Raw genomic sequence first — 27,748 nt, 5'->3', positions numbered from 1 at the left:
GCAGAAGAAGCCAAATTTGGAGGAAACCATTTTGATTGACTGATCACCCCCCCCCCCTTTTTTTTTTTTAAGTTACTAGTTTATTTAATGCTTGAATAAGGACCTTTTTAATCAGTTTTGTTAATCAAATTAAAATGAAGTTCCATTGTTTGTAGATGGCACAAGTATTGTCCATCCAAACACAGTACACACATTTCACATTGCAGTCAATATGTTATATATGTATGTGCAATAGCTGGCTGGTAATTGTTGGAGATTGACAGTAGGTTGGTCATAAATTATTCAGTTCAGGCTGTTCACCTGAGAAGTCGACTCCACATCAGTGTTAAAGGCTTGTGTTCCCTGTAAAGGTTACCAGGTTCAGTTTAGTATGACTGGAGCCAACTATGTTTAGGATTTAGTGTTATCATGTGAACTAAAGTACTTGAACATCCAGTTTTTGCTGTATAACAGTTTCCAGTCTCACAGCATTGTTTGGTGAGTAGAAATGCTTGCATGCGGAATTTCTTTTGACTATGCCAGCCCATTGTTTATTTGTCTTTCCATTAAAAATGTTGTGCAGGAGAAAAGAAATGGATTCTGTTTTTGATTTGCTGTTTATAATTCATCACAAATAATGTATTTTTAAGGATGACTGTAATACTGGACAATCGTTAAATTGATAGCTCTTCATGTGAGCCCAAGAGGGTGTCAGGTTCATGACCTGGCTACACCACACTGCATCCACTGCAGTAAATTTACGCCCTTGTTTGAGGTTAATAATGTTATGTAAGCTTGTCACCAATACATTAGTTGGTTTCACAGGCTTTCCACTTTGCTCAGTTCTAGTCGGAAAATATTATATTTTCCTTTTCAGGAGTCAGATGAAAATGGGGGCGAGGCAGCTGAAAAGAAATGTTGAGGCTCTTCTGTGAGTAGATATTAAAGACCAGAAATGTTTATGATATGGTTATGAAGTGTATTTAAAGTAACACTTTTTTTCTAATCTCAGGGGGGATTACATTGGGCAGAAACTCCGAGAGAATTCTTTCGATCCTAAAGGGAAGGGGACATCCACAATACTGGATGACCTGGTATTAATTTAGCACTGTATAAATATTAATTACCACAAATGCATTTAAGGTGTAGGTTCACAATTTTTCAAGTGTGTCTTAAAACAACTATCAGGTGCCCATATGAACACTGGAAGAGGTTCTCCTCGCTGTTATCATTCCTCCTGTTCATACTGGCTATTAAAAGAGTAAGTAAGTAAATGCATTATAAAGGAATGTTCTGATAGTCAGTATGAACAGGATAAGTTTTTACAGCAAGAAATGCCTAATTCAATATTCATAAATTTTAAGACAAACTTGAAATCTGTGTGAATCTGTCTAAGTGTTTCTGTCATTTGTTTGCATGTTACAGGCTCACTATGATCTTGCCATCAGTGTTGCCCTGTGGTGGTTGGACAGGGAAGAGGGACGGGATGCGTTTGATGGAGATATCATGTAAGCTGTTTGGATAAAGCTATGGTCTGAAGTTGATATTCTTTTGGATCTTTATCAGTTAGCACAAAAACACTGTATTCATCACTGAGATCCCAAAGCTTCCAAAACACCAAATGTGTCAAGCTGAAATGCAGGGGTGTGTATATATATGTATATGTATAATGTTGCACCGTATTTCTAGAATATTTCAATTTGATGCAACGGTGCAGTTATATATAAACATATTTGGTATTTGTGTATATTTGTTATTTGAATATCCACCTTGGAGTCTAACCCTGGAGAAGTCCTTCACTGGCTGTGTTTCTGAGGCTGAATCTGTACCCACTGTGGGCTTAATAAGTCCACTTTGTACTCTTAAGATGACTATGAATGAACTATAATTCTATTTGATGCCTCAATTTAGGAGCATTTGTTTGGGTAATTCAGCAACACAAACACAACATTTAAGCTCAAAAGATGGAGCCAGAGTGAGATAGATAAATGGTTTTGTAAACTAAGCGGAGAGTACACACCTATAACGCCATTAAGGCTAGACACATTAGATGGTTAGAATAAGATTGTAGCCTTGAGTATTTGAACCCACAACATTTCCAAGAAGTGACTGTATATGAAGCTGTCTAAGCTACGATGGCGTATTAGGGCCATATATTAAAAACAAACAAACAAACAAAAAAAACTGGTCAAATTGTACTTTTCAGTTGTGGTTAGCAATGAGGAGATACTTGTGTAATCACTGTGGCCACCGTGGCCGTCCTGTCCAAGCAGTGGGGCCCCTGTGTTTTTATTTTAAAAGCTATTTAAGTATTGGTGTCTATAACGCTCGGTTACACAAGTATCTCCTTATTGCTAAACCCAACTGAAAAGTACAAGTACAAAACACTCTGTAAATGTACGACTTTAATCTCCGAAATTCTGAAAACATATATGGCCCTACTATGACATCATACTAAGCTGCCTTGTATGAAACTTTGACCAACTTTCCTTTCTGCCACAGTGGAGCAGCAACCATCTCAGGAAGTGCCCAGTACCCTAATCGCTTAGAACGGGAAGCCATGATCTTGTCCTCCTTTGCTGGGTTAATTATAGTAAGAGTAATTTATACATGAATGAAGCTTTTATTAAAACACAATTTCCCAATATAGTTGGGACATCTTTAATGGCTTAACTGCTATAATTGAATTTGTTTCTAACCATAGCACCTTTTTCCTGGTCTAGGATAGTCTGCCAGTGGAGGAAATTTTGGCTCTGTACAGATGTAAACCGGCCGCCTCTTACCCCAACCAGGAATCCAAGGTACAGCAAGTACGCTGGCTAATAGTGTCCATGCTTTTGTATCGTCTTTCTAGTATAATTTTGGCAACAGAATAGTTCATATCACTTTTTCCCTTTTCAACCATAGGGTGCAATTGTCTATCCCTTCACTTTATCCTACCATCCATTTGCCATGCTCAGCTCATACAAGGCCGTGAATCACTCCAAGAAGCACAGTAAGTGTGTATGCATAATAAACACAGTTATCTGCTATTATCTAATACAATGGATCCCCAACCTTCTTTGGCTTGTGCCTCTGTATAGTATAGAGTATATAGAGTTCCCACGAAAATGTGCAGAATAAACTAACCAGATAGCCTTTATAGGACTAGTGAACAGTCACAATTTGTGTTGAAACGGAATTACCAGATTAAATGGCTCCGAAACCGCTATTCAGGGAGTACAGGGTGAACTGAAGATAGTGTCTGTGCGTGTTACAGAAGCAGAAAACAGAATTAACACCAATCAAGACCATATATAGTATCACTGAAGACACAGACCAACACCATGAAAGCAGCTATTGAAGGGCTGCTTTTAAAAGTGGACAACCTTGAACCTTCGCTTGGTTGGTCTTCCAGTAAAAGAAGAAGGGACCAACATGCGTGCTTTTCTGGAAAAGTGGATTCCTTAAGTGCTTCCCAGGCAGGATCATTCCAGTGTGGTAATCACGAAGTTCCTAAACTACACAGACAAGTCTCGGGTCATGAAAGCTGCCAGGAGCAAGGGGCAAATACTCTATGATTACCAGAGAGTCATGTTTTCCCCAGATGTTTCTGCTGATATGCTCAAGCGGAGGAAAGGTTTTGACTTGGTGAACAAAGAACTGGCTTCCCCCTCCATCTGTACTATGGGATAATTCATCCTGCTAAACTTCTAGAGGGGCTCTGTTACGATTGCTAGGCATTCTGTTCCTAGCTGTGCTGTGGACATGGGCGGACCAGTTAAGCTCCATAGTTTAGCTCTTTTTTTGGGCCATTTGGATGTGTGATCTAGGGGAGGGGTGGGTGTATTTCAGTTGGGGAAGTACACTCAGTTATGTTTACAGTGTCTTCAACTGAGAAGCTTCGTATTGGCCTGGCAATGTAATAGTTTGAAATTTCCCCCTCTGTCTACCCTTGAAGATTTTACATTTAGATTTTCAAACAGGTGTCTTTTTTATATAATGTGTTTGTAAGTAAATCCAAAGAGTCATCACAAAACATACTACAATCGTGGAGATCAGATTTGTAGGAGAATTTAACAGAGAAAGAATGGTCCAAAGCATGTTTTATAGCTCAACCCAAACTGTGAAATTCTAAGTTATTGCATACAAATGGATATATTACCCCAAGTAGGCTGCACCTCTTTAACCTAAATATCCCAGATACTTGCATTAAATGTAAGCAGCAGAAAGGATCTTTATTTCATTGCATGTGGGAATGCCCTCAGATGCCCTCTGTTACTCTCTTTTTGGAAGAAAGTGTTGAACCTGGGAAGTCATTGATAAAGAAGTGCCTCTCAATCTAAACATATGTTTATTGAATATTTACCCGTACGACTTTGTGACCTCTAAAAATGAAAAATCCTTACTCAATATTTTTTTTTTTTAGAAGCTAAAAGATGTATAGCCTGTTCATGGAAAAAAGAAAAATCTTGTGTTACTTCATAATGATTGCCAGGATTGACTTTTTAGTTTGCTTTAGAAAAATGTGTGTGTGTGTGTGTGTGTGTGTGTGTGTGTGTGTGTGTGTGTGTGTGTGTGTGTGTGTGTGTGTGTGTGTGTGTGTGTGTGTGTGACTTAGAAATAATAGCTTGACAAAAAAAAAAATCTATATCAAAACTTCAGAAACAACAAATAATTTTGTTTAGAGAATTTTTTTGTCAAGCTGGTTTTCTTTCCTTATTCCCTTTATGCCACTTGCATTTCCTTATTCTTTCTTTATTCCACTCAATTGTGTTGTTTTTTTTTAAATCTTGAAAAACTTGTAGATCAAAAGTTGAAAAGATGGCTGTCTGAGAGGGCAAAGACCAATGCCCCCATCCGAGGAGTTTTGCCACAATCCTCATCATCTTCCTCCTCTTCTCACACCTTTCTCAGTGTAAGTGACCACAACATCTACACTTCTGCAATTTTTTACATTTCTGTTTTTTTACCAGAATATTTTAGCAGAAAAGGAAATGAGAATATATTGACAACAGGAAACAAGGAAAGAGACCTCAAAGAAAATCTCACCAAAAGAGACTACTGACTACTGTGTGACTACTGTGTGACTACTGCCACCCTGTGGAAATAAAAAGACATCATCTTAACCCAACACTCCACCTCTTCTCTCCTGTTCCTCTCTCTCAGGACAGCACAGAGTGTCACAAGGACACAGCTGAGAACTATGAGGGTTCACAGGAGTCTCTACAGGACTGAAGTCCCCCTCAAGCAGCACTGCTTGCAGTTTGTTTCTGTCCTCATGATGGTCTTCATGTCTATCCCCTACAGGGAAAAAGTGTAGTATTGTGATGATTACACTACAGTTTCCCACTTATGCTGCCTTCACTTGATTTATGAAAACAAAGCTTCATTATTCTGTTGTTTTTTTTGCTGTCATTGACAAGTGTGATAGCAATATTAAAGATGATGGTGATTATGGCTGATGATGTGTTGCACTGATGATCAGTAATGATTCATATCATGGTATCACTAACGCATTATGAATACACACATGTTGACATTATTCTATCTAGTTACTTAGCATCATCATTCACCACGTTTTCAAATTCAACACATGGTTAAAGGCTGTTTCTGTTTTGTGATGACTTCTGACTTTCTGCATGGAAAGATTAATCCACTCGATGACGGATTAGTGGATAAAACGTCTATGTGATGTCCATATCAATAAAAAAAGGGCACTGCGGGTCAGTAATTTGCCTGGTAGGACTTTTGCCGTGATGATTCAGGGATTTTTGCTCTATGCACAGGATCAAGACTGTTGGCAGCGGTGCCAGCGTGTTAAATCCCTGCTCATTGAAAAAACAGCTAAAGTGGGATCTGCTAACCCTTTGATTGAGGTTTATATAGCGGGGCTCTCGTCCTGCTTTGTGAGACCACCATTTTCCATAGGTGACTGGCTCCAGCACACTTTTCAGGATGAGTAGTAAGGTAAGAGTGTTATCAAACTTTGTTTTCATAACCGTTTTCATAAAGCAGTGCAGGACATACAGTATGGTAGATTAACAGTCTAGAGGTCTAAAAGTATTAGATCTGTTTGGACAAGGTAGCAGTGTTGATGAGGTGAGGTAACTAACTATTTACATCATGTTTGGGTTGTGGACTGCAGTACATCAAGAAAAACTATCATAAAATGGTTCAAATTAAGTATGATTGGTAGTAACACAGCCATAGTTATCACTGTTGGTTTCTGTTGACATGATACTACAATAATATCGTCATATATATCTAGTTGATCAGTATTTAATGAGCTTGTTATTGTGAATTGTGACACTCTGTGCTTTGTTTGGATCCCTCCTTGCTTCCATCTTCTTTGCTGGACCCAGATCACATTTTTTGAGGACAGGAACTTCCAGGGCCGCTCCTATGAGTGCGACACAGACTGCCCTGACATGCACCCCCATTTCAGCCGCTGCAACTCCATCAAGGTGGACAGTGGCTGTTGGGTGCTGTATGAGAAGCCCAACTACACCGGCTACCAGTATGTGCTGACCAGAGGAGAGTACCCTGACTACCAGCGCTGGATGGGTTACAATGACACAATCCGCTCCTGCCGTACATTCAACTATGTGAGTAAATATTTTGCCTTCCTTGATTCTAGACAACATGGATTTAACTGAGGATGAGTGATTTATCTACAAGCCCTCTGTTACTGAAGAACCACCAAGTCCTTTAAAAAAAGTATGTTTAGAAGATTTAGCACTGAAATTATCTGTGATTAGGTGTTGTAAGTCGGAAATTCAACCTCTAAATGTTAATCTTAGGCAAAAGAATCAAGGATAATCAAAGGGCCCTGCACTGATGCTGTTCAAACGCTGCACTATCCTTCAATGTCATTTTCAGACCAGCGAGGGCCCCTACCGCATGCGCATCTATGAGCGACCCAACTTCCAGGGTCAGATGATGGAGTTCAGCGAAGACTGCGAGTCGGTGCAGGATCACTTCCGCAGCCGCGACATCTACTCCTGCAACGTGATGGAAGGCTACTGGACCCTCTACGAACACCCCAACTACCGTGGTCGTCAGTACTTCATGAGGCCCGGAGAGTACCGCAAGTTCAGTGACTGGGGGGCCACCTGCGCAACCACCGGCTCCTTCCGCAGGATCACAGAGTTTTAAATCTCACCTGAATCCATTGATTTTGCTTTTCAGTTTCATCACAAACACTCTTTTGCTCCTTTAAAAAAAATAAATCATTTATTGAAACTAGTAATGGAAATAAAGTAATTGAATTCAAGTCTTAAGATACAATAAGGAGTGGGATGTTTATTTGGCTATGATAAGATGGATAAGGACTTGCATGGCATATCTATATGATATGGTTTTAAACAACTAAATAAATGGATCTATTGTAAACTGTTTTCCTTGTGTTTGTGAATAAATATTTTGTCATTGACTGAAATTACAAAAAAAAAGGTTATTTTGGGCAATCGATCATCTCTGGACATGGCAGTATCAATACAACTATTAGTATTTTATTATAATCCTCAAAATACTATTTCCCACAATAACTTACACTGTAATTCCATCATGAATTAAAGTACACTAATACCGTTGTGTGACCCTTACAGTAATATAGACACCACACTACCACACACACACACACACACACACACACACAAACACACACACACACACACACACACACACACACACACACACACACACACACACACACACACACACACACTTTCTAATGACAAAGGAGACACTTCAGTATCACAGAATTAAATATTTGAAATATATATTTTTTTAAGTTTAACCACTGATAAGGTTACTGTTGTTTATATATCTATCTGCCCATGATTTCAAAAATAATTTCAGTTTGCTTTACATTGTGTGAATATACTGAGTCCATCCCATTTTAAACAAACACAAGATGGGCAAAAGAGCTCAGCATTGACTGTTCCAGCGCCTGTCCATACTGTGGCTCTTGCTGGAAGCTGTACAGTGTCTGTTAAACAGGAGTGGGAAGTCTCTGCTGACACCAGGTCTCATTTGAATAACAGCACACATAGCAGTGCCCTCTCCCACAAGGTGATATATATAAAGATGAACCTCCAGTGTTCAAAAACACAGAAGCAGCCATTATGGGAAAGGTTTGTGCCTCATTTTACACTACACATGACCTCAAACTGAAATAGAAACAAAGCTTTTCTATTAGCATTTCAAAAGTGTCAAAAATGAGTCAAATGTGACAGGTTTCCTTATTTTTGCTCTATCAGATTATCTTCTACGAGGACAGGAACTTCGTAGGCCGTCACTATGAGTGCATGAGTGACTGTGCTGACCTGCAGTCCATGTTTGACCGCTGCCGGTCCATCCGGGTGGAGAGCGGCATGTTCATGGTCTATGACCGTCCTGGTTACATGGGAAACCAGTACTTCATGAAGAGGGGAGAGTACTCTGACTACATGGGCATGACAGGCTTCAATGACTGTGTCAGGTCCTGCCGCATGATCCCCATGGTAAGACCTTCTGTAGCAGTCAGATGTGTACATAAAAACTGACATAAAGAGGTAAAACACCTGAAAACATGTCAAAATCAAGCCTGAAATGTGGCTTCTGCTTCTTGCATAAATAACAAAGGAGTTTATGAATTAATTTCAGTGCTATTTAAGCAGCCTATCCCCTAATAATGCAGATTGATCTGAAATTGAAGTATGAAATGAAGCAACTGAGGGGGTCCCAAGTCTATATTCATTTCTTTATCGTGTAGTGAACTCCATTTTCACACAAATATAAACAAATAATCGATCTAATCTATCTATCTAGTTACTTAAAAAATTAAAAAGGCCACTTTACAGTAACATTTTATGGGCTAAACCTTTTTATATACCTAAATGTGGGTTTTTTATCAGAACCTAGTTATCAAAAGTTGTATTTTGGATTAAATTTGTATCCCTAAACGAGTAGATTTTACTTTAACAAATCCTGTCTGACCTCCCTGTCTGCTTCAGCACAGTGGCAACTTCAGGATGAGGCTGTACCAGCATTTTGACATGCAAGGTGATATGATGGAGCTGGTGGACGACTGCCCAAACCTCATGGACCGTTTCCACATGTCCAACTTCAACTCCTGCCACGTGGACGGCCACTGGCTGATGTACGAGCAGCCAAACTACAGGGGACGTCACTACTACCTGAGACCCGGCCAGTACAGGAGCTTCAACGAGTGGAGCAGCATTAACTCCAAGATCGGCTCCATCAGGCGTCTCAGGGATCTCTAAAGACAGAAGAATGGTCCTTGTGAATTGTCTGCTCTTTGCCTTGTTTCACACGCTGAATAAAATGGCGTCAGTGCTTAAGTCTATTCAGTTTTGTTCTTGCTCTCTGCATTTTGAGGGCATATTTACTCATGAGGATGTGATGGGATCATGGCCTGACATCCTGAATCTCATGAAAGGTTTGAATAAAATACTGCAAGCGCTGACACTTACCACACCGAGGCTCAAGTGTTATCTATTGTAAAGCTGAAAGAAAGTCTTTCTGCTTGTCCACCACTCACTCAATATACTTTTCACTGACATTTATAGTAAAATTAATTTTAAACTGAAGATATTTAGAGTTGAAGTTCAGAATTCATGCTTGACTTTTGAAAACAACAGCTGAGAATATCACAAGGTCAATTTAGTAGCTGTAGTGGGAGCTTTCAGTCATTTCACATGATGTAAATGAGCAGATGGAGTTTGCGCATTATCATGAAAAGAGTGAAACATGAACCTGTTTTAAAGCCAACATGGATGAGAAGTCTTTAAAATGCTTAGGAAAAAAAAACAACAACTCTGCAACTACTGCTGATGAAGGTCATGTGATATGAACAAAAGATCTAAACAGCTACAAAGCAGACAATGTTTTTCCTGCTTTTAAATGTTTTTGGACATTATATTACAAAAGAATAAATATGGAGTAATCTGTCAAACATATTTGTAACTGTTTTAGCAGTGTGTAGTTACTGTATTTATGTATTTTTTGACACAGAAGGTAAATGAAATAATCTCACCGCTGAACACCTCCACTAGAGGGCAGTATTGGGGGTTGAAATGATAGACAATCCAAACTAAAATGCCTTTGCAAAAAAGGAAAGACACAAATACTCATTTGTACCCAGCTGTACTCAACTGTAAATCAATAGGAGGGTTTAAGTAAGGTAATACCATAGTAGCTAATTACTCACCTGAGTAATGATAAACAGTTGTTGGGATCTCCAGCTAACACACGTGAGCTGTCGTGTCTGTCCTAGTAATAACATTATCCGGACATAAGAATATTACATTTTACAACACAAGAGTATAAAAACAAAGATCAAATAGAACAAATTGTTCTGATGTGACATAATCGCTGTAAGAAGATACTTGGTTAAAATCAGTAAACTTTGCAAATGTAAATAAGTCTTGAAAGAAAGAAAAATCCATACCAAGAAGTCCAGCGGTGCCAAAATCATCCATATGGGTGGCTATGATGAGAGAACTATAAAATAAAAGGCCATGCGCTAATATCTGGAGCAGTAAAAAAATACAAAAAAAAGCCCAACACTATCAGTGACGACAAGGCGAGCAGGTCTGTTTCATACTAAACCCTGCTGCCTCAACATCCCCAAACAACCGGTCAGCTCTCACCTGTACAAACGTAACTCCTAAACATCTCTTCAGGATAACACAGTGGCACACATGCCAAAGATTCCTGTCCATTACCATATGAATGACACATGCAGAGTCTGCATTTCACATGCTCTATATATGTAACATGTGGGAGTCTTCAAAGAGCTGGATGGATCACACAGGGCAAGGCAAACTAGCCAACATGAGGAAGGTAAACAACACAGATCCCACGAGGGCAATGGGGAGGGGAAGGGGGGGATTGACAGTTGTTGTTCATGTTGATATGTGACAGAAAAAAAAGATCTTAGTGTGACCTAAACAAGGGCAAACAGACTGACAGGAATGATTGAGGTTTGTTTTGAATTAAAGGCGAGTGAAGCTAATAATGGATCAATAACATGACATTGCCAGAAACAGGGAGATAAAGTGGCTAATGTCTACTGTAATATAATTTTTATTGTCAAAATGTTCTGCGGCGTGATTAATGGAAAATAACAACAAAACCATTACGATTTCCATGTCTAGATCATCTTTTATGAGGACAAGGACTTCTCTGGGCACCATTTTGAGTGCTCCAGTGACATTGCGGATATGACGTGCATCCTCAAACGCTGCAACTCCATCAGGGTGGAGAGCGGCTCCTTCATGATCTACGAAAAACCCAACTACGACGGCAACCAGTACTACCTGAAGAAAGGAGACTTTGCTGACTACCAACACTGGATGGGTTTCAGCGACTCAGTCAGATCCTGCCGATTCATCCCCGCGGTGAGGTCCTGTTTCTGGGCAAAGAGTCACTATTTCCTGGTTTCAGTTGGAGTCGGATGTTGATCTAAATGCTTTTGACAGACCTGGTAAACAGTAAAATCATGAAATATTGAGCTAATGGTAACTTAGGTCTAAAAAATCCAGCTTTATATCAGCTTTTGAAAATGTTCGAATGTTGGAACATGTAATCCATCAAAAATTGATTGATTGCAACAATTGATTAAGATCTTTCAATGATTCATCTACCAATTATTTCAATTGCTAGATTACAGCAATACTTTAAATAGAACATGGGACAAAATTAAACTTGATGTGACTATAATAATAATAAAGTATCTGTGTCTGACTAAATGCTATACTAAATAATCCTTCATTCCTGTTTCTCACCAGGAACATGGCTTGTTCAACATGCGCCTGTATGAGCGCATAGAGTTCGGAGGTCAGATGATGGATCTGGTGGACGACTGTCCCTGCGTCATGGACCGCTTCCACATAAACGACATCTTCTCCTGCAACGTATCCAGCGGCCACTGGCTCTTCTACGAGCACCCAAACTACCGGGGCAAGATGTACCTGATAAGTCCTGGAGAGTACAAAAGGTTTAGTGAGTGGGGTGGCAGGAGCGCCAGGGTCGGTTCCATCCGACGCATCATGGACTGATCTGTTTGAAGGATCCCAGAAAGGCATGGAGGTTTTTGGAAAGGCTTCGTGCTCAGATTGCTGCCAGACAAAGAGACTTAAGTACAAAATACTGTACCTGAAGTTCAAGATGTGATGATACTGAAGGCCCAGGACAAAGAGGTGGTGATATGTGTGGTGATATTTGGGAATTATACTTTAAAAAATCAAGGCAACATCTCAGTTTCCTGTAAAGTCTCTGAAATATCAACCCCTATCAAAATGGTATGTTTTCCTGATGTTAGGATTATGGACTCAAAAAAGAGACCCACTGGAAAGTACTCAAGAGCAGCAACAACATGTTTTTGGATCAAAAACTCAACATAAAGCAATTGCAAAAAGACCATTTTAAAAATGTACCGTTAGTTGTGAATACTGTAACCTTTAGGATGAATGTTGATGGTAGGTAGGCTGATCTGTGATGTATGAGTGAGAGATGTATGTAAATGCTTCATAAAGTACAATGTTATTCTACCTCAGGTATTATGTTGGCCTATATACATAAAGATTAAAACATTTTCTCTATATATCTCTTAAGATAATTAATTGTACAGACTTTGATGTGTCGTCTCTATTAAATTTATATATAACTTCAGTATTTGCTGATGCTGTGCGGTACACCTCTATCAGTCTATTGTACAGTGGCATTTTCAGAGGGAAATTGTGATGAACATGGGGGAAAGAACAATAAATCATCACACACCAAGAGTCATCTATACATAAACAGATTTTCCTACCCGCACACCCCCACCCCTGATCCATCATCCCTGTTAGGGATATATTTGAATGACAATACTTTATGCTGTGCAATCACACAGCTGCCCTTTCTGTCTTTTTTTTATAAAGCACAGTGGCTTGGCCCAGAGACAGCATTGAGCGGTAATACAGCCTGATACCAACATAACCATGGGAAAGGTAAAGAAAATTAAACATTTTCTACCTCACACTCTACATAGCCCTATCCTAGTCTAAATCTCTTCAGATTTGATTTATTTGGAGGTTGTTTTTTTCTTTTAAATCTCTGCTCTGCTACACATTCACAGCTCTGTGTTAAACTATATTTGCGTGTGTGCAATGATTGCTTCTGCAGATCATATTCTTCGAGGACAGGAACTTCCAAGGGCGCTCTCATGAGTGCAGCAGCGACTCTCCAGACCTTCATTCCTACTTCAACAGGTGTAACTCCATCAAGGTTGAGAGTGGATGTTTCATGGTCTATGAGAGGCCCAACTACATGGGCAACCAGTACTACTTGAGGAGAGGAGAGTACTCTGATAACCAGCGTTTGATTGGTATCAATGACTGTGTCAGATCTTGCCGCTTAATCCCCCAGGTAAGTCATAAAGATTTTATGTGAAAATAGCCCTAGGTAATAGACTGAGTAGCTTTAGATTTTGTAGATTTTTGTCTGGATACCAGTATTAAATATATATATCACTGCACCGCAGACAGTAACAGAGTTTTTTTTACCCTGTTCCAGCACCAGGGCTCCTACAAGATGAGGCTTTACGAGGGCTCAGACATGTCCGGCCAGATGCATGAGCTGATGGAAGACTGCCCAAATGTCCAGGACCACCTCAGCATGTCCGATTTCAACTCCTGTAACGTGATGGACGGCCACTGGCTGATGTACGATCAGCCCAACTACAAGGGCAGAATGTACTACCTGAAGCCCGGAGAGTACAGGAGATACAGCGACTGGGGAGGCAATAGCCCAAGAATTGGATCCCTCAGAAGAATCACTGACTCCAACTGAAGTCAGGCTTTGTTTAAATGCATCTTCCATCAAATTTAACTGTCTGATTTCCCAATAAACTAACTCCTAAATAAAACTTTCATGTCTTATTCTGTTCATCTGCCAATTCTCACTGATTTACTGCCTCACAATTTGGTGTTAGTTCACTAGAATTAAGACTTAACACTACAATTGGTTAGCATTTTGTGAATTATCTCAACTATTGTGCAGTGCAGGTTTGCTCATTCTTGCTCTGGACGATTTTACTTTGACTGGCATCAGTGGGCTAAAGAAGGCATTGAATATAGCTTTTCGTTACCTTGAACACTGTTTAATCGCCTCTATGCTTTGTAATACCATACCAAACAGTTTGTTAATTCCTACAATTAGTTTGAAACACAAAAAACACCATATAGAGTGCAGTAGTACATACTGTGAGACAGGAAACTGACATGGTGAACTGAGTTGAATATCACAAATGCAAATGCAATGATTCTGAACAGACCTGGTAGTGAATTATAGAAATAATAAAGATCAGGATGGATCTAATAAAGCATATTTATCTCTCCCTCTCCCTCTATATTTATATATATATATATATATATATATATATATATATATATATATATATATATATATATATATATATATATATATATATATATATATATATATCAAATAAATATAGTATTTCATACTTGGCACTTTTTAACGCACTCTTTTTAAATTTCAAATCCAAATAAAAAACATTACATTTAATTCACCTGAGATGATGAATGTAAAATCTGATTGTTATGACAAACATGTACCTCATTTCCTTTTATTATCTATTTTACAAAACACTATCAAATTATGAGAATTTCACATATTCTATTTCTGGTTGTCTTAATATTTTTGTAAAATAGAGCGAAAAAAGAAGATATTTGTGACAAAGATTAAAATGTTGTGTCTGGCCAACATTAAATCCTACATAATAATAATAATAATAATAATAATAATAATAATAATAATAATAATAATAATAATAATAATAATAATAATAATAATTTATCTACCAGAGAATTTAATTAAATGTGTTGTGTAAAATGTTTTGTTTTTAGTTTAGATCATTTGCACTACAAAGACTATAGTAATGGTTATATCACATTATAAAATATATCAAACATTATTAATAAAGGTGTACATACTAAAAGGGACATAACTAATAATTCTACATTACATGTGTTCACATACAGGATGAAAGTTGAAACATGAAAGATTAGGCCTACAACATGTCCCTGTAGTTATTACTCAAATAAAATGATTATTGTTCATTGTCCTTGTTATAAACAGATAAACCTCAGTCACCAGGTTGTAATGTGGTTGTATAAAGCTCCATCAATGGTACAGCACAGAAGCAAATGAATAAATATATGTAAATAAACTAACAATTTAAACAATGCCAGAAAATGAAACTCATTTTTTGCTAAATCTGGACCAAAAATGGAGGCAACATACAAATGTTCGCAGTGTACTCTTACAGGGGAAGGCTTCAAAGAGTCAAATATGGCTGTGAGACATCAAGGGAATTGTAGTCCATTAAGTCAAAACTGTCCGACAGTTGAACAAAAATGCTGTACTACACCTGAAGTCGTGACTGAATTGTCAGTAAACTAAATAAAAGTTGACATAAACATCACACACACACACACACACACACACACACACACACACACACACACACACACACACACACACACACACACACACACACACACACACACACACACACACATACACACACACACACACACACACACACACTGGTAACACACAGCACATTGTAACAGTGTATTCGATACTGTACAAATCATAATAAACTCTTTACGTCCAGTGCGGCATACAGACCAACAGCCCAGTACAGACTTACTTATTTGCATACAGTGGGCCTGCTCAGTTAGAGCAGTAGGGAGAGTGAATGGCTTCCTGCTCTGTTACGCAACATATTTAATGCGAAAGGGCTGTTCCATATTGTTCTGCAGCCATTGTCCACTGGATGTGTGGATACCATACTAGTCTTTTCCTTTGTCCATGCATGTCAAAACACCAAACCAGTTAATTATTTATCCTTTTTTTCAAATACAAATCCATATTTCTGACCCAATGTTGTGCTCCAACAAAAAGGTAAACATGTGCCAGTAGCCTTCAATTATAACTACGAGAGAATTTGAATAACAATACTTTGTTTGTCAAGAGGTAGTATAAAAAGCCCTGAAAACATGGGGAATCTCTCCAACGGAGACCATGGGCAAGGTAAGTACTGTTTTTCCTCTCTGCTCAGATTAAATGTAATTTGCTACAAAGCTTGTCAATTTGCTTTCATTATATTTTATGTTGAACAAATGGCTAAATTCTTATTCTCCTTTTGCTGAAACCTGTAATTAGGCGAAGTTCATCTACAGCTCGTGACACTTGAACCTCTATTTTCCACTAGATTATCTTTTACGAGGACAAGAACTTCCAAGGTCGGAGCTATGAGTGCAGCAATGACTGCACGGACCTTCACTCGTACTTCAGCCGCTGCAACTCCATCAGGGTGGAGAGTGGCTGCTTCATGATCTATGAACGACCCAACTTCATGGGCCACCAGTACTTCATGAGGAGGGGAGAGTATCCCGACTACCAGAGATGGATGGGCTTCAGTAGTTGTATCCGCTCTTGCCGGATGATTCCAATGGTAAGTGTTTATTTGGAAAGTCTGAGAAGACAATGCAAGAATCATTTTTAGCATCGATAGAGTCTGTGTTCAGTTCATGAAGTGACGATGACTTGACATATATTCAGGATTTGAACATGTTTTTGTGTTAACAGTGTCTATTATTAAATTAAATTAATCTTAATCTTGTCTTTCCACAAGACATAACATCAGTTGATTGCTCCTTCTCCATTTGATCCCACAGTACCGAGGCTCATACAGATTGCGCATCTATGAGAAGCCCGATTTCAGCGGTCACATGATGGAGTTCATGGATGACTGTCCCTGTGTGTCTGACCGTTTCCATCACCGCCATGTCTACTCCTGTAATGTTATGAATGGCTACTGGATCTTCTATGAGTACCCCAACTACCGAGGCAGACAGTACTTCCTGAGAACTGGGGAGTACAGGAGGTACCGCGACTGGTGCGCCACCTGCGCCATCGTTGGCTCTTTCAGAAGGGTCACTGAATTTTAGCCATCAAGCAAAACCTTGCTGTAAATATCAAACACTTTGTTTATTAAAGATGTTGAATTTTTAACCTCCTTTGTGAATGTGTTCTCATTGACACACTTTTATTGTGTGGTTTGTATATCTTGTACTTGAGCACTCTTGTTTCATTGTATTTATTCCATTACTATAGGAGACAATAGGGGTAAACAGCATAATTGCACTGCAGCCAATCCAAATGGCATACACTTGTAAGCAAATAAACTACCCATCAAGTGGGCAACACCTGTTACATTACTTGTTTTGACTCACTTATTTTCACTGCTGAACTCCATAGATTATAAATACTATTACAAGATTAGCACCACTTTTTCTTCAGGCTGTCAGATATGATGCTCTGTAATTTATTGCTAATTAAAAACTACTTATTAAATCTGTAGAGATCATAATCTTACATAATACACTTAATTTTTTCTTGTATCACTAAGCATAGGTGAGAAATAATCCCAAATAAGTGAATGTCATGTCTCGGCATTTAAGTCCCACAGTCCCCCAGTTCATAATTTTGCTTTTCAAGTCCCAGACATTATGTGCTCTTCAACAAATGTCATTTAATTGTTTTAAACATACAATTATAAATTATGGTAACTGTATTTAAAATTAAATTTAACAAAAGTGAACTTGATTAAAGTCATTATTTACTCTCTGCTAGCCTGTTATAGTCTCTGGCACTGAATCTTTAAAAGCAGAACTCAGTACGAATAACTAGTCATTCTCACAGCTCTCTCTGTGTCTCTTACGCACACGCACACACACACACACACACACACACACACACACACACACACACACACACACACACACACACACACACACACACACACACACACACACACACACACACACACACAAGGTACATATTGTTAACAGAGAGGGGCACACAGAATGAGTGAGAGGAAAAGGTAGTTATTCTTTCTAATGCAAAATGTCAACAGGTCAAAATCACAATGCTCAGCTATGAGTACCTGTCCAAACAAAGACGTACAATGAAAGCTGGGGGCTCTGCTCTATTGTGTTGGGGAGGCACGCAGAAACACATGTGGGGCCTCCATAACCATTTTTCCCTAAAGTCCCAACTGGAGTTATTACTACAGCTACAAAGTGACAATCCCCGACTGAGCTTCCACTTGCTAAAAACTGTATTTGTTGGAATGTCTTCACAAGTAGCAGTATAATTAAAATACTGCCTAATATAGTATGTTCAGTTGTGTCAAATGGACAAACTTTAACAACTTTATTTATCGCATGCACTATTAAAGGTTATCTCATATGAAGGCTTCTTTCTGAATACTATTTCATAGCTTTCATGAATATCCCCTTTATTCAATGTTTGCATTGGGGTGTTTTATCATTTAGGCTACCCTGCACAAGCCAATATGTTAATCCACTGACTAATTATATGGTTACTACCCACACAGAGGCAAAATTATTAGTAGTTTTCCCTTTATCGACTCATCTTTCATGTTCTTATCATAACTGGTTTTTATCAATTCAGTTGTACTATTTAATATATTATTATTACATTAATGAACTCAGTTTTTAATGACTTTATTTCACCCCTCCCTCATAAAGACAATCTGGATAGCCCATGTGTTAAATTCAATTCTTTAGTGGGCAAGGCATATTAAAGCTGTATTAAAAATCAGGGCTACCTATTAAACCAGGGAACTTGTTTTAAATAAGCAATAAGCCTTTATGTGACTTACTAATCTTTACACTTCAATACCCTATACTGTGCATAACCTGCATAACCTGCATAAACTGAACAGCAATCACCAAGAGATGAAATACATTTATGGCATTCACATCAACACAGTATATCAACTTTTAAATAAACTTCTTTTTTTTTAAACAAGCAAACTCTTTCAGACTTTAATGTTACTCATTTATATCTCCTGCAGCTCCTGTCATGCCTGACCACCTAGCACAGTTTCATGGCAACTTAATATTATTGCGTAGTAAATCAGTACTGCAGTATATCAGTAAACAAACAAACCAAAAATACAACCAAACAATTTACTTTGGACTGTATGAGAAAAAAATCTTGTAATTCACAAAACAGGACTTGAATGTAAAAATAAAAAGCATACCTCATTGTGTTTAATTCTTTATACTAATTCAATATTTGAACAAGTTCTCGGTCTATCATATGTTTGTCAGATGTGTGACCTGATGCCACGTTCCTTCCATCAGTGATAATCTGACCATATGTGGAGAACCTTCTGACTGAGAATGGAACACACACAAAGCTAATGCTTATAATAGACAATACAGATGACTGCTGCCAGAAATGTATGGATGGAGAACCATTGTTACAGATTTGTAGGCCCCGTTCAGCAAAAGTCATACTGCTAATTCATCAGATTTGCACATTTGAATAACAACACATCATGGCCCCTGGGTTTCAGTATAAAAAGGCCCTGGAGTCATGGAGATAGCAGAGCAAGTTGAACCATCCACTGGGAACAACCTAAACCACCATCATGGGCAAGGTAATGGGACTTATTACTTATTTTTTCAAATATTTAAAACTTCAACTAATAATCCTTTACAGTTTCTACACAGTAAAATAAGTCAAAATTTAAATGCACTGACATGAACACTATTAGATTCTAAAATTAAGATCTTCCCTCTGTTCTGTTTCAGATCATCTTTTACGAGGAGAGGAACTTCCAGGGTCGCTCTTATGAGTGCATGAGCGACTGCACTGACATGTCCTCCTACCTGAGCAGGTGCCAGTCCTGCAGGGTGGAGAGCGGCTGCTTCATGGTTTACGAGCGTCCCAACTACATGGGTCAGCAGTTCTTCATGAGGAGGGGCGAGTACTCCGACATGCAGCGCATGATGAGCATGGGAATGATGTTCGACAACATCAGATCCTGCAGAATGATCCCCTTCGTAAGAGACCTCACCTAACTCTCACAGCATTCATTTAATATATTCATTTAAAGTTGCTTGCATTTTTGGCTTTTTTTGTTTGTCATATTTACATTTTCCATGTATTGAATTACAGCACAGAGGCCAGTTCAGGATGAGGATCTACGAGAAGGAGAACTTCGGTGGTCAGATGAATGAGCTGATGGAGGACTGTGACAGCATCATGGAGCGTTACCGCATGAATGACTGCATGTCCTGCCACGTGATGGACGGCCACTGGCTGATGTACGAGCAGCCCCACTACAGAGGCAAGATGATGTACTTGAAGCCCGGCGAGTACAGGAGCTTCAGGGACATGGGCATGAGCGGCACAAGGTTCATGAGCATGAGGCGTATCACTGATATGTGCTAGAAATCTTACTGACAAATAAAAATGATCTGTAATTCATAATCATGGTTGTCAATCACTTACTTTCCTTATGTGGTTTCTTTAACTATGAAAATAACCAAATAGCTAACTAATTTGGAAAATAGTCTGAAAGACAATCACGTATTATACACAATATGTTTATTTAAAGGATGTCTTATTTTTGTAGCTTTGGCAATAACTTATATTGCATATACTTAACTGGGCAAAAAACATGAGGGATAATCAGATAAATATTAAACAAGCCAACAGCTAAACCAGATTATTTACTGCTTTTGGACATGAAAAGTGGGCATACTTACAAGATCTTTTTTTAAATTTTTAAAAATATATTTTTGGGTTAGACAGTGACAGTTTATAAATGACAGAAAGCAATGGGAACAGAGAGACAGGGAGTGACATGCAACAAATATCTGTGATCGAACAGAAGACTTTGCTGTAATGTGTCTAACCCAGTAAGTTAGCAGGGTGCACTTACATGAATGCAATGTTTTAATAACTTGTAGAACTGATGGCCAATCCTTCAAAAATAAGTTGTGATAAACTCTGTTAATTATATACAGAACATGAATATATCTACAATTTACATGGTGAAAAAATACAGATTGTAATGTAACATTAAGAACACCTTGTCAGTACCAGCATTGGACAAATTACTTGAAATGATTTATTCCTTAAAAAGTGATCACAATACTTAACAAAAGTTAAAGTAATTAGTTCCGTTATCTGTTGCTTTACTTTTATTACTCAGTCATCAGCTTCATGAAGGTGCCTTTTAACTTCAAAGCCTTCATGCCCATGTTACATATTCTGTGTTTAACACGTGTAGGGAAAGAAAAAGAAACTTGGTTTAGCAAGCAGTCAACACTTGGGAGATAATTACTGACCCTGAACTGCAAGTATAACATTGGCCCCAGTGACTGCATAAAGTACTGTCATCTCAGTGAAGCTGTATTGTTTTCACACCCTCTGACTCTGAAAACCAGTCCTTGATTCCTGAATGTAATCTTACCAGTGGCTAACATTAGCAAGCCAGCAAAAAAGACACAATGTTACCAGTGACTAATGTTAGCAAGCTAGCTAAAAAGACACAGCATGCAAATAAGACAACTTTGGGGTCACCTGGAGTTTCATTTCTACTCCCCACATCAAGCTAGCATGTACCAAACAGGCTGGCCACCAAACACAGAGACCAAATTAATATCAGCCCTATAAACTACCAGTAAGAGAGCAAACAACTCAAACCCCAATCAGGCAACTTTTGAGCTCTTTCTCTGGCTAAGTGAACCTTTAATTTGACACAGTGGATCATGGGATCTTGTTGGACAGACTTGAGAAACCTTTCGGGTGTGTCTGACATAGTTCGCCAGTGGTTTGAATCATACCATGAATCCATTTCATTTGTAACGCTTGGAGACTTGCGCTCATCCAAATATGACTCAGTATGTGGGGTCCCTCAGGGCTCTATCCTTGGACCACTCACATTACCGCTACATTATCAGCAAACACAACATTAGTCACCATAGTTATGCCAAGGATACAAAGCTTCTCATCTCACTATCCTCTGCTGACCTTCATCCCTAAAACTCCTCAGTCAACTGCTTGGATGGAATTAACCACTAGATGGCTCCTTTTAGCTGAAAAGGGAGTAAGGTAAGAATGGAGTTGTCGTTGCTAAAGCTCAGAGGCTGCTGGTTTGTGAGTACGTGGGTCTAGCTCATTAGAATGAGCTGTACATGAGTACACATCAATAACCAAGAGTAGTCATGAATGGCAAATTTAGTTTTGTGGATCATATTAACTTAGCTTGTAACAATTTGGTCAGAGCCATGGATTGTAATAGGGTGATGCATTTTGTACGGGAACTGAGGAGGAAGAAACACCTGTTTTAAGGTAAGACAGTTTGCAATTGCAATGTTAGCTAGTATTTGTTGTTAATATTTGTCAGACACTGAAAACTTCAGATATAATTTTGATTTTTTTCACTGTTGGACTTGATGACAGGAGAGAGAGGTGGACAATCCATCACTCATCAGAAAAAAAAGAAACATGTCACTTTTTGTGTTTTGCACCATCACAACACATCTGGCACACATATAGTGTATGCTAACATTACATTTATAACCTTACATTATTTGTGTTAGGGGGGTGCTTTTACATGCACTGCTCTTTGATGTCTTGGGATGAATACAGCTAATTTCTCACTACCTTCATGTTGTCTGTTTCTTTGTTAATTGGACCCATCGGCAGAGTCTTACTGTTCTTGTTAATGTGCAAACTCATAGAGCTTAATAATAATTGTATGTTACCAAATAAAGGTTGCTAAAATGGATGACATAATAAACTGAGTATAACCATAATGAGCATATTGTCTCCCCTAATTTGATTCCATCTGTACATTATTTGTAGACATGCTTTACTGACTATTGTGTCACATGCACTGGAAAACTGCTTCATTGGGCTACCAAAGTCTGAACATCTGTATTGTATCTGTATCAACCATTTTAACAAACATTCACAGTTGATGATATCTTGTATTTCAAAGATTCATAACATAGATTTCACTCGTGACAAGACAAGAAGCTCATCTATTGTTAATAATCTTAATCCATTGCTCTAACATGAATTTGGGGTACTGAAAGGTCATCCAGAAACCAATGTACACTTGAATTTTCCATATTTAAAGACAATGACGTCTGATTATAAAACTACAATAGCACAGGCCAATTTTTGTTAAATAAAATGGTTTGGAAAACTCTTGTGGATCCCACAAATTGACCATTGTTCTATTTACTAAACTCTGGAGGACAAAAGACTTCTAGCAAAACTAAATGCCCCTACCTTTCCCATTGTGTGTCACAATTCAATTCTGGTGGGTGAGCATGGCTCTTTTATATACTCTTAGAATACAAACATTGTAATGTTAATCAGTGTTTTTGAATGTCAGCCTTTTTGAATAGCCGGTACAGCTTTCAAATTACAAAAGATTTTTGTGTTTTTATGTCAGTATTGTGATAGACTTGATAAGAAATTCTTCCTTTTGTTGTTAAAAGGCCACATTAAGGCTGAATATACAGTATATTCCCTTTTCACAACACATATATGAGTATTTCAACAATAATTATTAGTGTATAGTAAATACCTACAGCATGATGAAGGAAATACATTTTGCACATTAAAAACATGATATATATTTGCAGTGATGTGTAATAGCATCATAGCTAGCTAATTTAGGTAATTGAACTGTTTTACAGTGAGGCAAGTAAAACAATTAACAGTGTAACCAGATCAGCTAGATGTTTGTCCACCAGTAACATTTGTTTAGAATCACTTGCATGACAAATGTAACAAAACATGTTTCCTGTACAATTTGAATCCTATATTTTAGTTTTTAAAAACTACATGTATGTTTTGTCACCTATAGCTATATTTTAAAACATTTTTTAAATCTTTTTAAGTATTGTGTAATGGTTACTTACTGAATTTACATTTAGCATATAGGAAGGACATCATGTATCAAGGAGGGTCAATGATGTAACCTGATGTACTATTAGAAATCAAATAATCTATGATTTGATCTATTTTCTATATCAACTTATAAGTCTGCTTTTAACATTAGAAATAAATGATGACCCAGAACATCAACGCCAGTGCCACCAGTATCTAAATAAATAAACTCTTTGCACTAAAAAGGCAAAAATTAAACTTTTTTGTAATCTATGTTACATATGTTCAATTATATTCAATATATCCCAATATGGGCTAATTATTATATTATTTTAACATGGTTTTGCTCAATTTGACAAAGCACTGTAAGAGATTAGTAAAACTAAATGGGATGGTGCTGCCATCTGATGGTGTGCAATGTAGGGACCCAAAATTAATTTTGTTTATAGGACATTAAGTTTTGACATAATTACATTTTTAGTGTATAATTTTCCCTTAATTATTTACCATTTCAGTTGTACTTTGTTATATGAGTTCATGGGTATTAAATGAGATTCTTTCCAAAAAAGTCAGTAATAAGTATAAAAGGAATTCATTTAAAAGAGAATTACTACATTTTATTTAAAATCTTGCTTTTATTCACAGGTGCTCTAATAACAAGAGTCCATGATGCGCCTCATGCTCATGAACTTCATGCCGCTCATGCCCATGTCCCTGAAGCTCCTGTGCTCTCCGGGCCTCATGTACATCATCCTGCCTCTGTAGTTGGGCTGCTCGTACATCAGCCAGTGTCCGTCCATCACGTGGCAGGACTGGCAGTCGTTCATGCGGTAGCGGTCCATCATGTTGTCACAGTCCTCCATCAGCTCGTGCATCTGACCACCGAAGTTCTCCTTCTCGTAGATCCTCATCCTGAACTGGCCTCTGTGCTGTAAATTGAAACGAGAGAACTTGAGTCACTGAAATCCTCCTCCAAATATAAGATTAATTTGTTTTCAGTAGCTTAATGTTTTATTTCATATAGTAAAGGGATTATTTTAAATTAAAAGGAAATAATTACCATGGGGATCATGCGGCAAGACCTGATGCAATCGCTCATGCCCATGCGCTGGTAGTCAGAGTACTCTCCCCTCCTGGCGAAGTACTGGTTTCCCATGTAGTTATTGCGGTCGTACACCATGAAGCAACCGCTCTCCACCCTGCAGGAGTGGCACCTGCTCAGGTAGGAGGACACATCAGCGCAGTCGCTGCTGGTCTCATAGGAACGACCCTGGAAGTTCCTGTCCTCGTAGAAGATGATCTGAAAGAAGCAACCATGAAGAAACCATAATGATAAACCTGCAATATACCACAGATTGCATGAACAACTTTCACATCATTAGCATCCAATCATATTAAAATTTTAGAACTGCAAGACATAAGCTGTACACACCTTGCCCATGGTCATGGTTACAGTTGTAAGTGTATATGCTCGAAGGACTGCACAATTTTCTCAGTGTACTCCTGTTGCTTTTATACCTGACCTCGCAACGAAAGGATGCATGACCTCATTGTTCAAATTCCTGACAGAGCAACATGGAGCAGAGGCCCCTGTGTATAGTTCAATTCAAAGTGACCTTCAACAGATCATGATTTGCGGGGGTTGCAATTGTGAAGAGAGGCCTCGCTTTGTATTGTCTTTATAGTTGAATAACAGAGAACGTGTTTTCCACAAACAAACCTTTATTTGCAGGGATAATTAAATATATATCAAATTTAATATTTTCATAGCTAAAACAATAAACCAGAAGGAATATTTTTGCAAGAAAAAAGTGAATTGCTGCAATTTGCTTTCTAAAATTGTACATTCGGGACAATTCTGTATTGATAGTAGTGAACAAATACACGTCTCTCTGAAGCAGAATAAACTAAATTGACTGTATGAGCCTAAAAACTATCTTGCATCAGACATTGCTGATTGTATGAAATAAAATTAATGTACTCAATACATTAGTAAAAGAATAGGGTCACATGAATGTTTGATTTCTGAGATGAAACTAAATGACTGACTCATACTTCAGAAAATATGTTGTCTCTAATACCTCCAAATGAGGCTATTTATCTTCATCTACAGAATAACAGTATAATAATAGTATAATGCAAAAAAAAAAAAAAAAAAAAGTATCTATGCCTAGTGACTGCTGAGTCACTTGGCACTGTTTGCTTACATTTTATTCACACAAGTGGTTATAAAAAAAAGTAGTGTAAGCTGGCTTTATGCAACCTATCTGTATCTTAAACACCTGTTAACTTGAACAATATATGGAGAATAGGGAGTAATAATATTAAATAATATATAAAATAATAATATCAAATAATATATAAAATAATAATATCAAATATATATATATATATATATATATATATATATATATATATATATATATATATATATATATATATATATATATATAAAAATATCATCAAATTAATCAAAACAGCACAAATATCCAACAAAATCTTGGAGCCAAAAAGCAGCAGAAAAAAGGGTAGAAAAAAGGTTTTATTGCTCTTTTAAAATCTGGCATGCAATTTATCTAAACAATCTGTTATTAATTGAAAATAGTTTTCAATATATATTCATAGTACTCATACCTTAAATATATACCAATTAATTTATCCTTTCTAAACAACCAACTAATTAAGTAATTCATTTAATTATGTAACTACTTAATTCTGCTTTTCTTACGATGAAGTAAATTAAAGTTGAAATGAAATTTATAACTAAGACCCCAGAACAACCCTCTCTTGACTGGCGTTTAGTTATGAAAGCAAAAGTGAAACAAATGCATCTGAGATCTGTGTTTAATGCTTTGAGGAGGTTGGGTGTTGTTTTTCCTGCTCTATTGTAATGCCTTGCATAAATACAAACTCTATTAGTGTGTATGGTGTGGACTGGTACTTGAGTGTAGCTCGTAGTGACATAATATCATGATGCAATGCTTTGTTTGGTAATTAAATCAGGTTACTCATCAGAAAGAAGCCTTCATGATGATTTAACCATGAAACTATAAACTGCAAGACGTGTGAGTGACTGTGGGATGTTCAACTGTTCTTAAAAGCCTGTTGGTAACATGTATGGCACTCGTAACAATATACAGCAAGTGCATTAATATACATTCCTATACTGTCAAATAAACATAGTATGGCTGATTAACTTAGTCATATCTCGAGCTTAAAAACATGGTGCCGGTCTAGCTATGTAGACAGAATCAACTTGTCAGCTATATCATCATTTTAAGTAACGTATGCCTGGCTGTGTTTCCGTTAAGTTTTTTTTGTCTGTGTGCCTGTAGTCAAAAATCACTGAATGCAGCTTTAACGTAACATTTAGATCATGTGGCTAGTGAATATTTTTGCCTATCTGATACCAGGCGGGTAGCTCCGGTCCTCTGAAATGATGCCAACGCAGAAGTAACTTAAAACTGCATTCTATCAAAAGGCCACCAGGGGGCGACCGTTTTGGTGTCAAAAGGACTTCCGTCTCTATACAAGTCAATGAAGAATTCACCAACTTCTCACTTGATTTCTAACCTCAGTAAACATTTTCAAAGTGTGTTTATGGTCTCAATCGCTAGTTTAAAGCCTTCTTCAATGCAGTATGGTGTTCATTTATGAAATTTTGCCCTCCCTGATTTTATATTTGACGATAAAGCAGGGTATGCATTAGGGCATGGCTACGTCATGATTGACAGGTTGATTGGTTCACAGGTTCAGGAGGGCGCCTCATGTCCCTCCTGATGCCCATATAAGTGGAATCTGTGTTTTTATTTTTCCCAGCGTGCACCTGCAATTTTCAAGATGGCGCTGCTCAGATCCGATACTATTGGCTTCCGAGCAGCAGTCCACAAACCAATGGGTGACGTCACGGATGTTACGTCCATTTCTTATATACAGTCAATGTCTGATACCAACTTTACGCTTGCATGCTTCC

General features: G+C 37.9%; 8 protein-coding genes across 10 annotated transcripts; 7 read left to right on the top strand and 1 right to left on the bottom strand.

Moving 5' to 3' along the window:
* The first annotated feature begins 869 nt into the window (after positions 1–869).
* Positions 870–5,196, top strand: LOC133993455 (uncharacterized protein C2orf80-like). The gene is made up of 8 exons (XM_062432440.1): positions 870–910; positions 992–1,073; positions 1,405–1,487; positions 2,482–2,572; positions 2,703–2,780; positions 2,887–2,974; positions 4,767–4,876; positions 5,128–5,196. Exons 1-8 carry the CDS (start codon positions 870–872, stop codon positions 5,194–5,196), a joined length of 642 nt encoding a protein of 213 aa, XP_062288424.1.
* A 720-nt stretch (positions 5,197–5,916) lies between these two features.
* Positions 5,917–7,116, top strand: LOC133992743 (gamma-crystallin M2-like). Its single transcript, XM_062431460.1, has 3 exons — positions 5,917–5,928; positions 6,324–6,566; positions 6,841–7,116. Exons 1-3 carry the CDS (start codon positions 5,917–5,919, stop codon positions 7,114–7,116), a joined length of 531 nt encoding a protein of 176 aa, XP_062287444.1.
* A 971-nt stretch (positions 7,117–8,087) lies between these two features.
* Positions 8,088–9,227, top strand: LOC133992744 (gamma-crystallin M2-like). Its single transcript, XM_062431461.1, has 3 exons — positions 8,088–8,096; positions 8,223–8,465; positions 8,958–9,227. Exons 1-3 carry the CDS (start codon positions 8,088–8,090, stop codon positions 9,225–9,227), a joined length of 522 nt encoding a protein of 173 aa, XP_062287445.1.
* Positions 9,228–10,743: 1,516 nt separating this feature from the next.
* On the top strand, positions 10,744–12,026 carry LOC133993347 (gamma-crystallin S-1-like). Its single transcript, XM_062432262.1, has 3 exons — positions 10,744–10,809; positions 11,124–11,366; positions 11,757–12,026. The coding sequence occupies exons 1-3, from the start codon at positions 10,744–10,746 to the stop codon at positions 12,024–12,026; spliced, it is 579 nt and encodes a 192-aa protein (XP_062288246.1).
* Positions 12,027–12,830: 804 nt separating this feature from the next.
* On the top strand, positions 12,831–13,800 carry LOC133992697 (gamma-crystallin 2-like). Its single transcript, XM_062431396.1, is given in 3 exon segments — positions 12,831–12,959; positions 13,135–13,377; positions 13,525–13,800. Coding segments are annotated over 3 exon segments (648 nt in total).
* Positions 13,801–15,736: 1,936 nt separating this feature from the next.
* LOC133992698 (gamma-crystallin M2-like) lies at positions 15,737–16,991 on the top strand. Of its 3 annotated transcripts, none has more exons than XM_062431397.1 (3): positions 15,737–15,751; positions 16,253–16,495; positions 16,719–16,991. In XM_062431397.1, the coding sequence occupies exons 1-3, from the start codon at positions 15,737–15,739 to the stop codon at positions 16,989–16,991; spliced, it is 531 nt and encodes a 176-aa protein (XP_062287381.1). The 3 variants fall into 3 exon arrangements, with proteins under 3 accessions (XP_062287381.1, XP_062287383.1, XP_062287382.1); XM_062431399.1 differs by lacking the exon at positions 15,737–15,751 and adding an exon at positions 16,063–16,071; XM_062431398.1 differs by lacking the exon at positions 15,737–15,751 and adding an exon at positions 16,063–16,071 and having other exon boundaries at positions 16,253–16,501.
* A 2,516-nt stretch (positions 16,992–19,507) lies between these two features.
* LOC133993389 (gamma-crystallin M1-like) lies at positions 19,508–20,313 on the top strand. Its single transcript, XM_062432316.1, has 3 exons — positions 19,508–19,516; positions 19,671–19,922; positions 20,038–20,313. Exons 1-3 carry the CDS (start codon positions 19,508–19,510, stop codon positions 20,311–20,313), a joined length of 537 nt encoding a protein of 178 aa, XP_062288300.1.
* Positions 20,314–24,425: 4,112 nt separating this feature from the next.
* Positions 24,426–25,234, bottom strand: LOC133993398 (gamma-crystallin M3-like). Its single transcript, XM_062432326.1, has 3 exons — positions 25,208–25,234; positions 24,836–25,075; positions 24,426–24,704 (listed from the first exon to the last, which is right to left on the bottom strand). The coding sequence occupies exons 1-3, from the start codon at positions 25,220–25,222 to the stop codon at positions 24,426–24,428; spliced, it is 534 nt and encodes a 177-aa protein (XP_062288310.1). The 5' UTR covers positions 25,223–25,234.
* Positions 25,235–27,748: the final 2,514 nt, after the last annotated feature.

This window comes from Scomber scombrus, chromosome 13, assembly GCF_963691925.1.
Source record: "Scomber scombrus chromosome 13, fScoSco1.1, whole genome shotgun sequence".
Lineage (NCBI taxonomy): Eukaryota > Metazoa > Chordata > Actinopteri > Scombriformes > Scombridae > Scomber > Scomber scombrus.
This window is presented reverse-complemented; position numbering and strand designations above follow the sequence as displayed.

What these genes read in the sequence shown, in the direction of transcription:
- LOC133993455 (XM_062432440.1), top strand. Translation starts at nt 870, where the DNA reads ATGGGGGCGAGGCAGCTGAAAAGAAATGTTGAGGCTCTTCT. An exon ending in CCACAATACTGGATGACCTG is followed by an intron (nt 1,074 to 1,404) that starts GTATTAATTTAG and finishes TGCATGTTACAG; the next exon opens with GCTCACTATGATCTTGCCAT. An exon ending in GCGTTTGATGGAGATATCAT is followed by an intron (nt 1,488 to 2,481) that starts GTAAGCTGTTTG and finishes TTTCTGCCACAG; the next exon opens with TGGAGCAGCAACCATCTCAG.
- LOC133992743 (XM_062431460.1), top strand. An exon ending in CCTGCCGTACATTCAACTAT is followed by an intron (nt 6,567 to 6,840) that starts GTGAGTAAATAT and finishes TGTCATTTTCAG; the next exon opens with ACCAGCGAGGGCCCCTACCG.
- LOC133992744 (XM_062431461.1), top strand. An exon ending in CCTGCCGCATGATCCCCATG is followed by an intron (nt 8,466 to 8,957) that starts GTAAGACCTTCT and finishes TGTCTGCTTCAG; the next exon opens with CACAGTGGCAACTTCAGGAT.
- LOC133993347 (XM_062432262.1), top strand. Translation starts at nt 10,744, where the DNA reads ATGTGGGAGTCTTCAAAGAGCTGGATGGATCACACAGGGCAAGGCAAA. An exon ending in AACTAGCCAACATGAGGAAG is followed by an intron (nt 10,810 to 11,123) that starts GTAAACAACACA and finishes TTCCATGTCTAG; the next exon opens with ATCATCTTTTATGAGGACAA. An exon ending in CCTGCCGATTCATCCCCGCG is followed by an intron (nt 11,367 to 11,756) that starts GTGAGGTCCTGT and finishes GTTTCTCACCAG; the next exon opens with GAACATGGCTTGTTCAACAT.
- LOC133992698 (XM_062431397.1), top strand. An exon ending in CTTGCCGGATGATTCCAATG is followed by an intron (nt 16,496 to 16,718) that starts GTAAGTGTTTAT and finishes TTGATCCCACAG; the next exon opens with TACCGAGGCTCATACAGATT.
- LOC133993389 (XM_062432316.1), top strand. An exon ending in CCTGCAGAATGATCCCCTTC is followed by an intron (nt 19,923 to 20,037) that starts GTAAGAGACCTC and finishes ATTGAATTACAG; the next exon opens with CACAGAGGCCAGTTCAGGAT.
- LOC133993398 (XM_062432326.1), bottom strand. An exon ending in CTTGCCGCATGATCCCCATG is followed by an intron (nt 24,705 to 24,835) that starts GTAATTATTTCC and finishes TTCAATTTACAG; the next exon opens with CACAGAGGCCAGTTCAGGAT.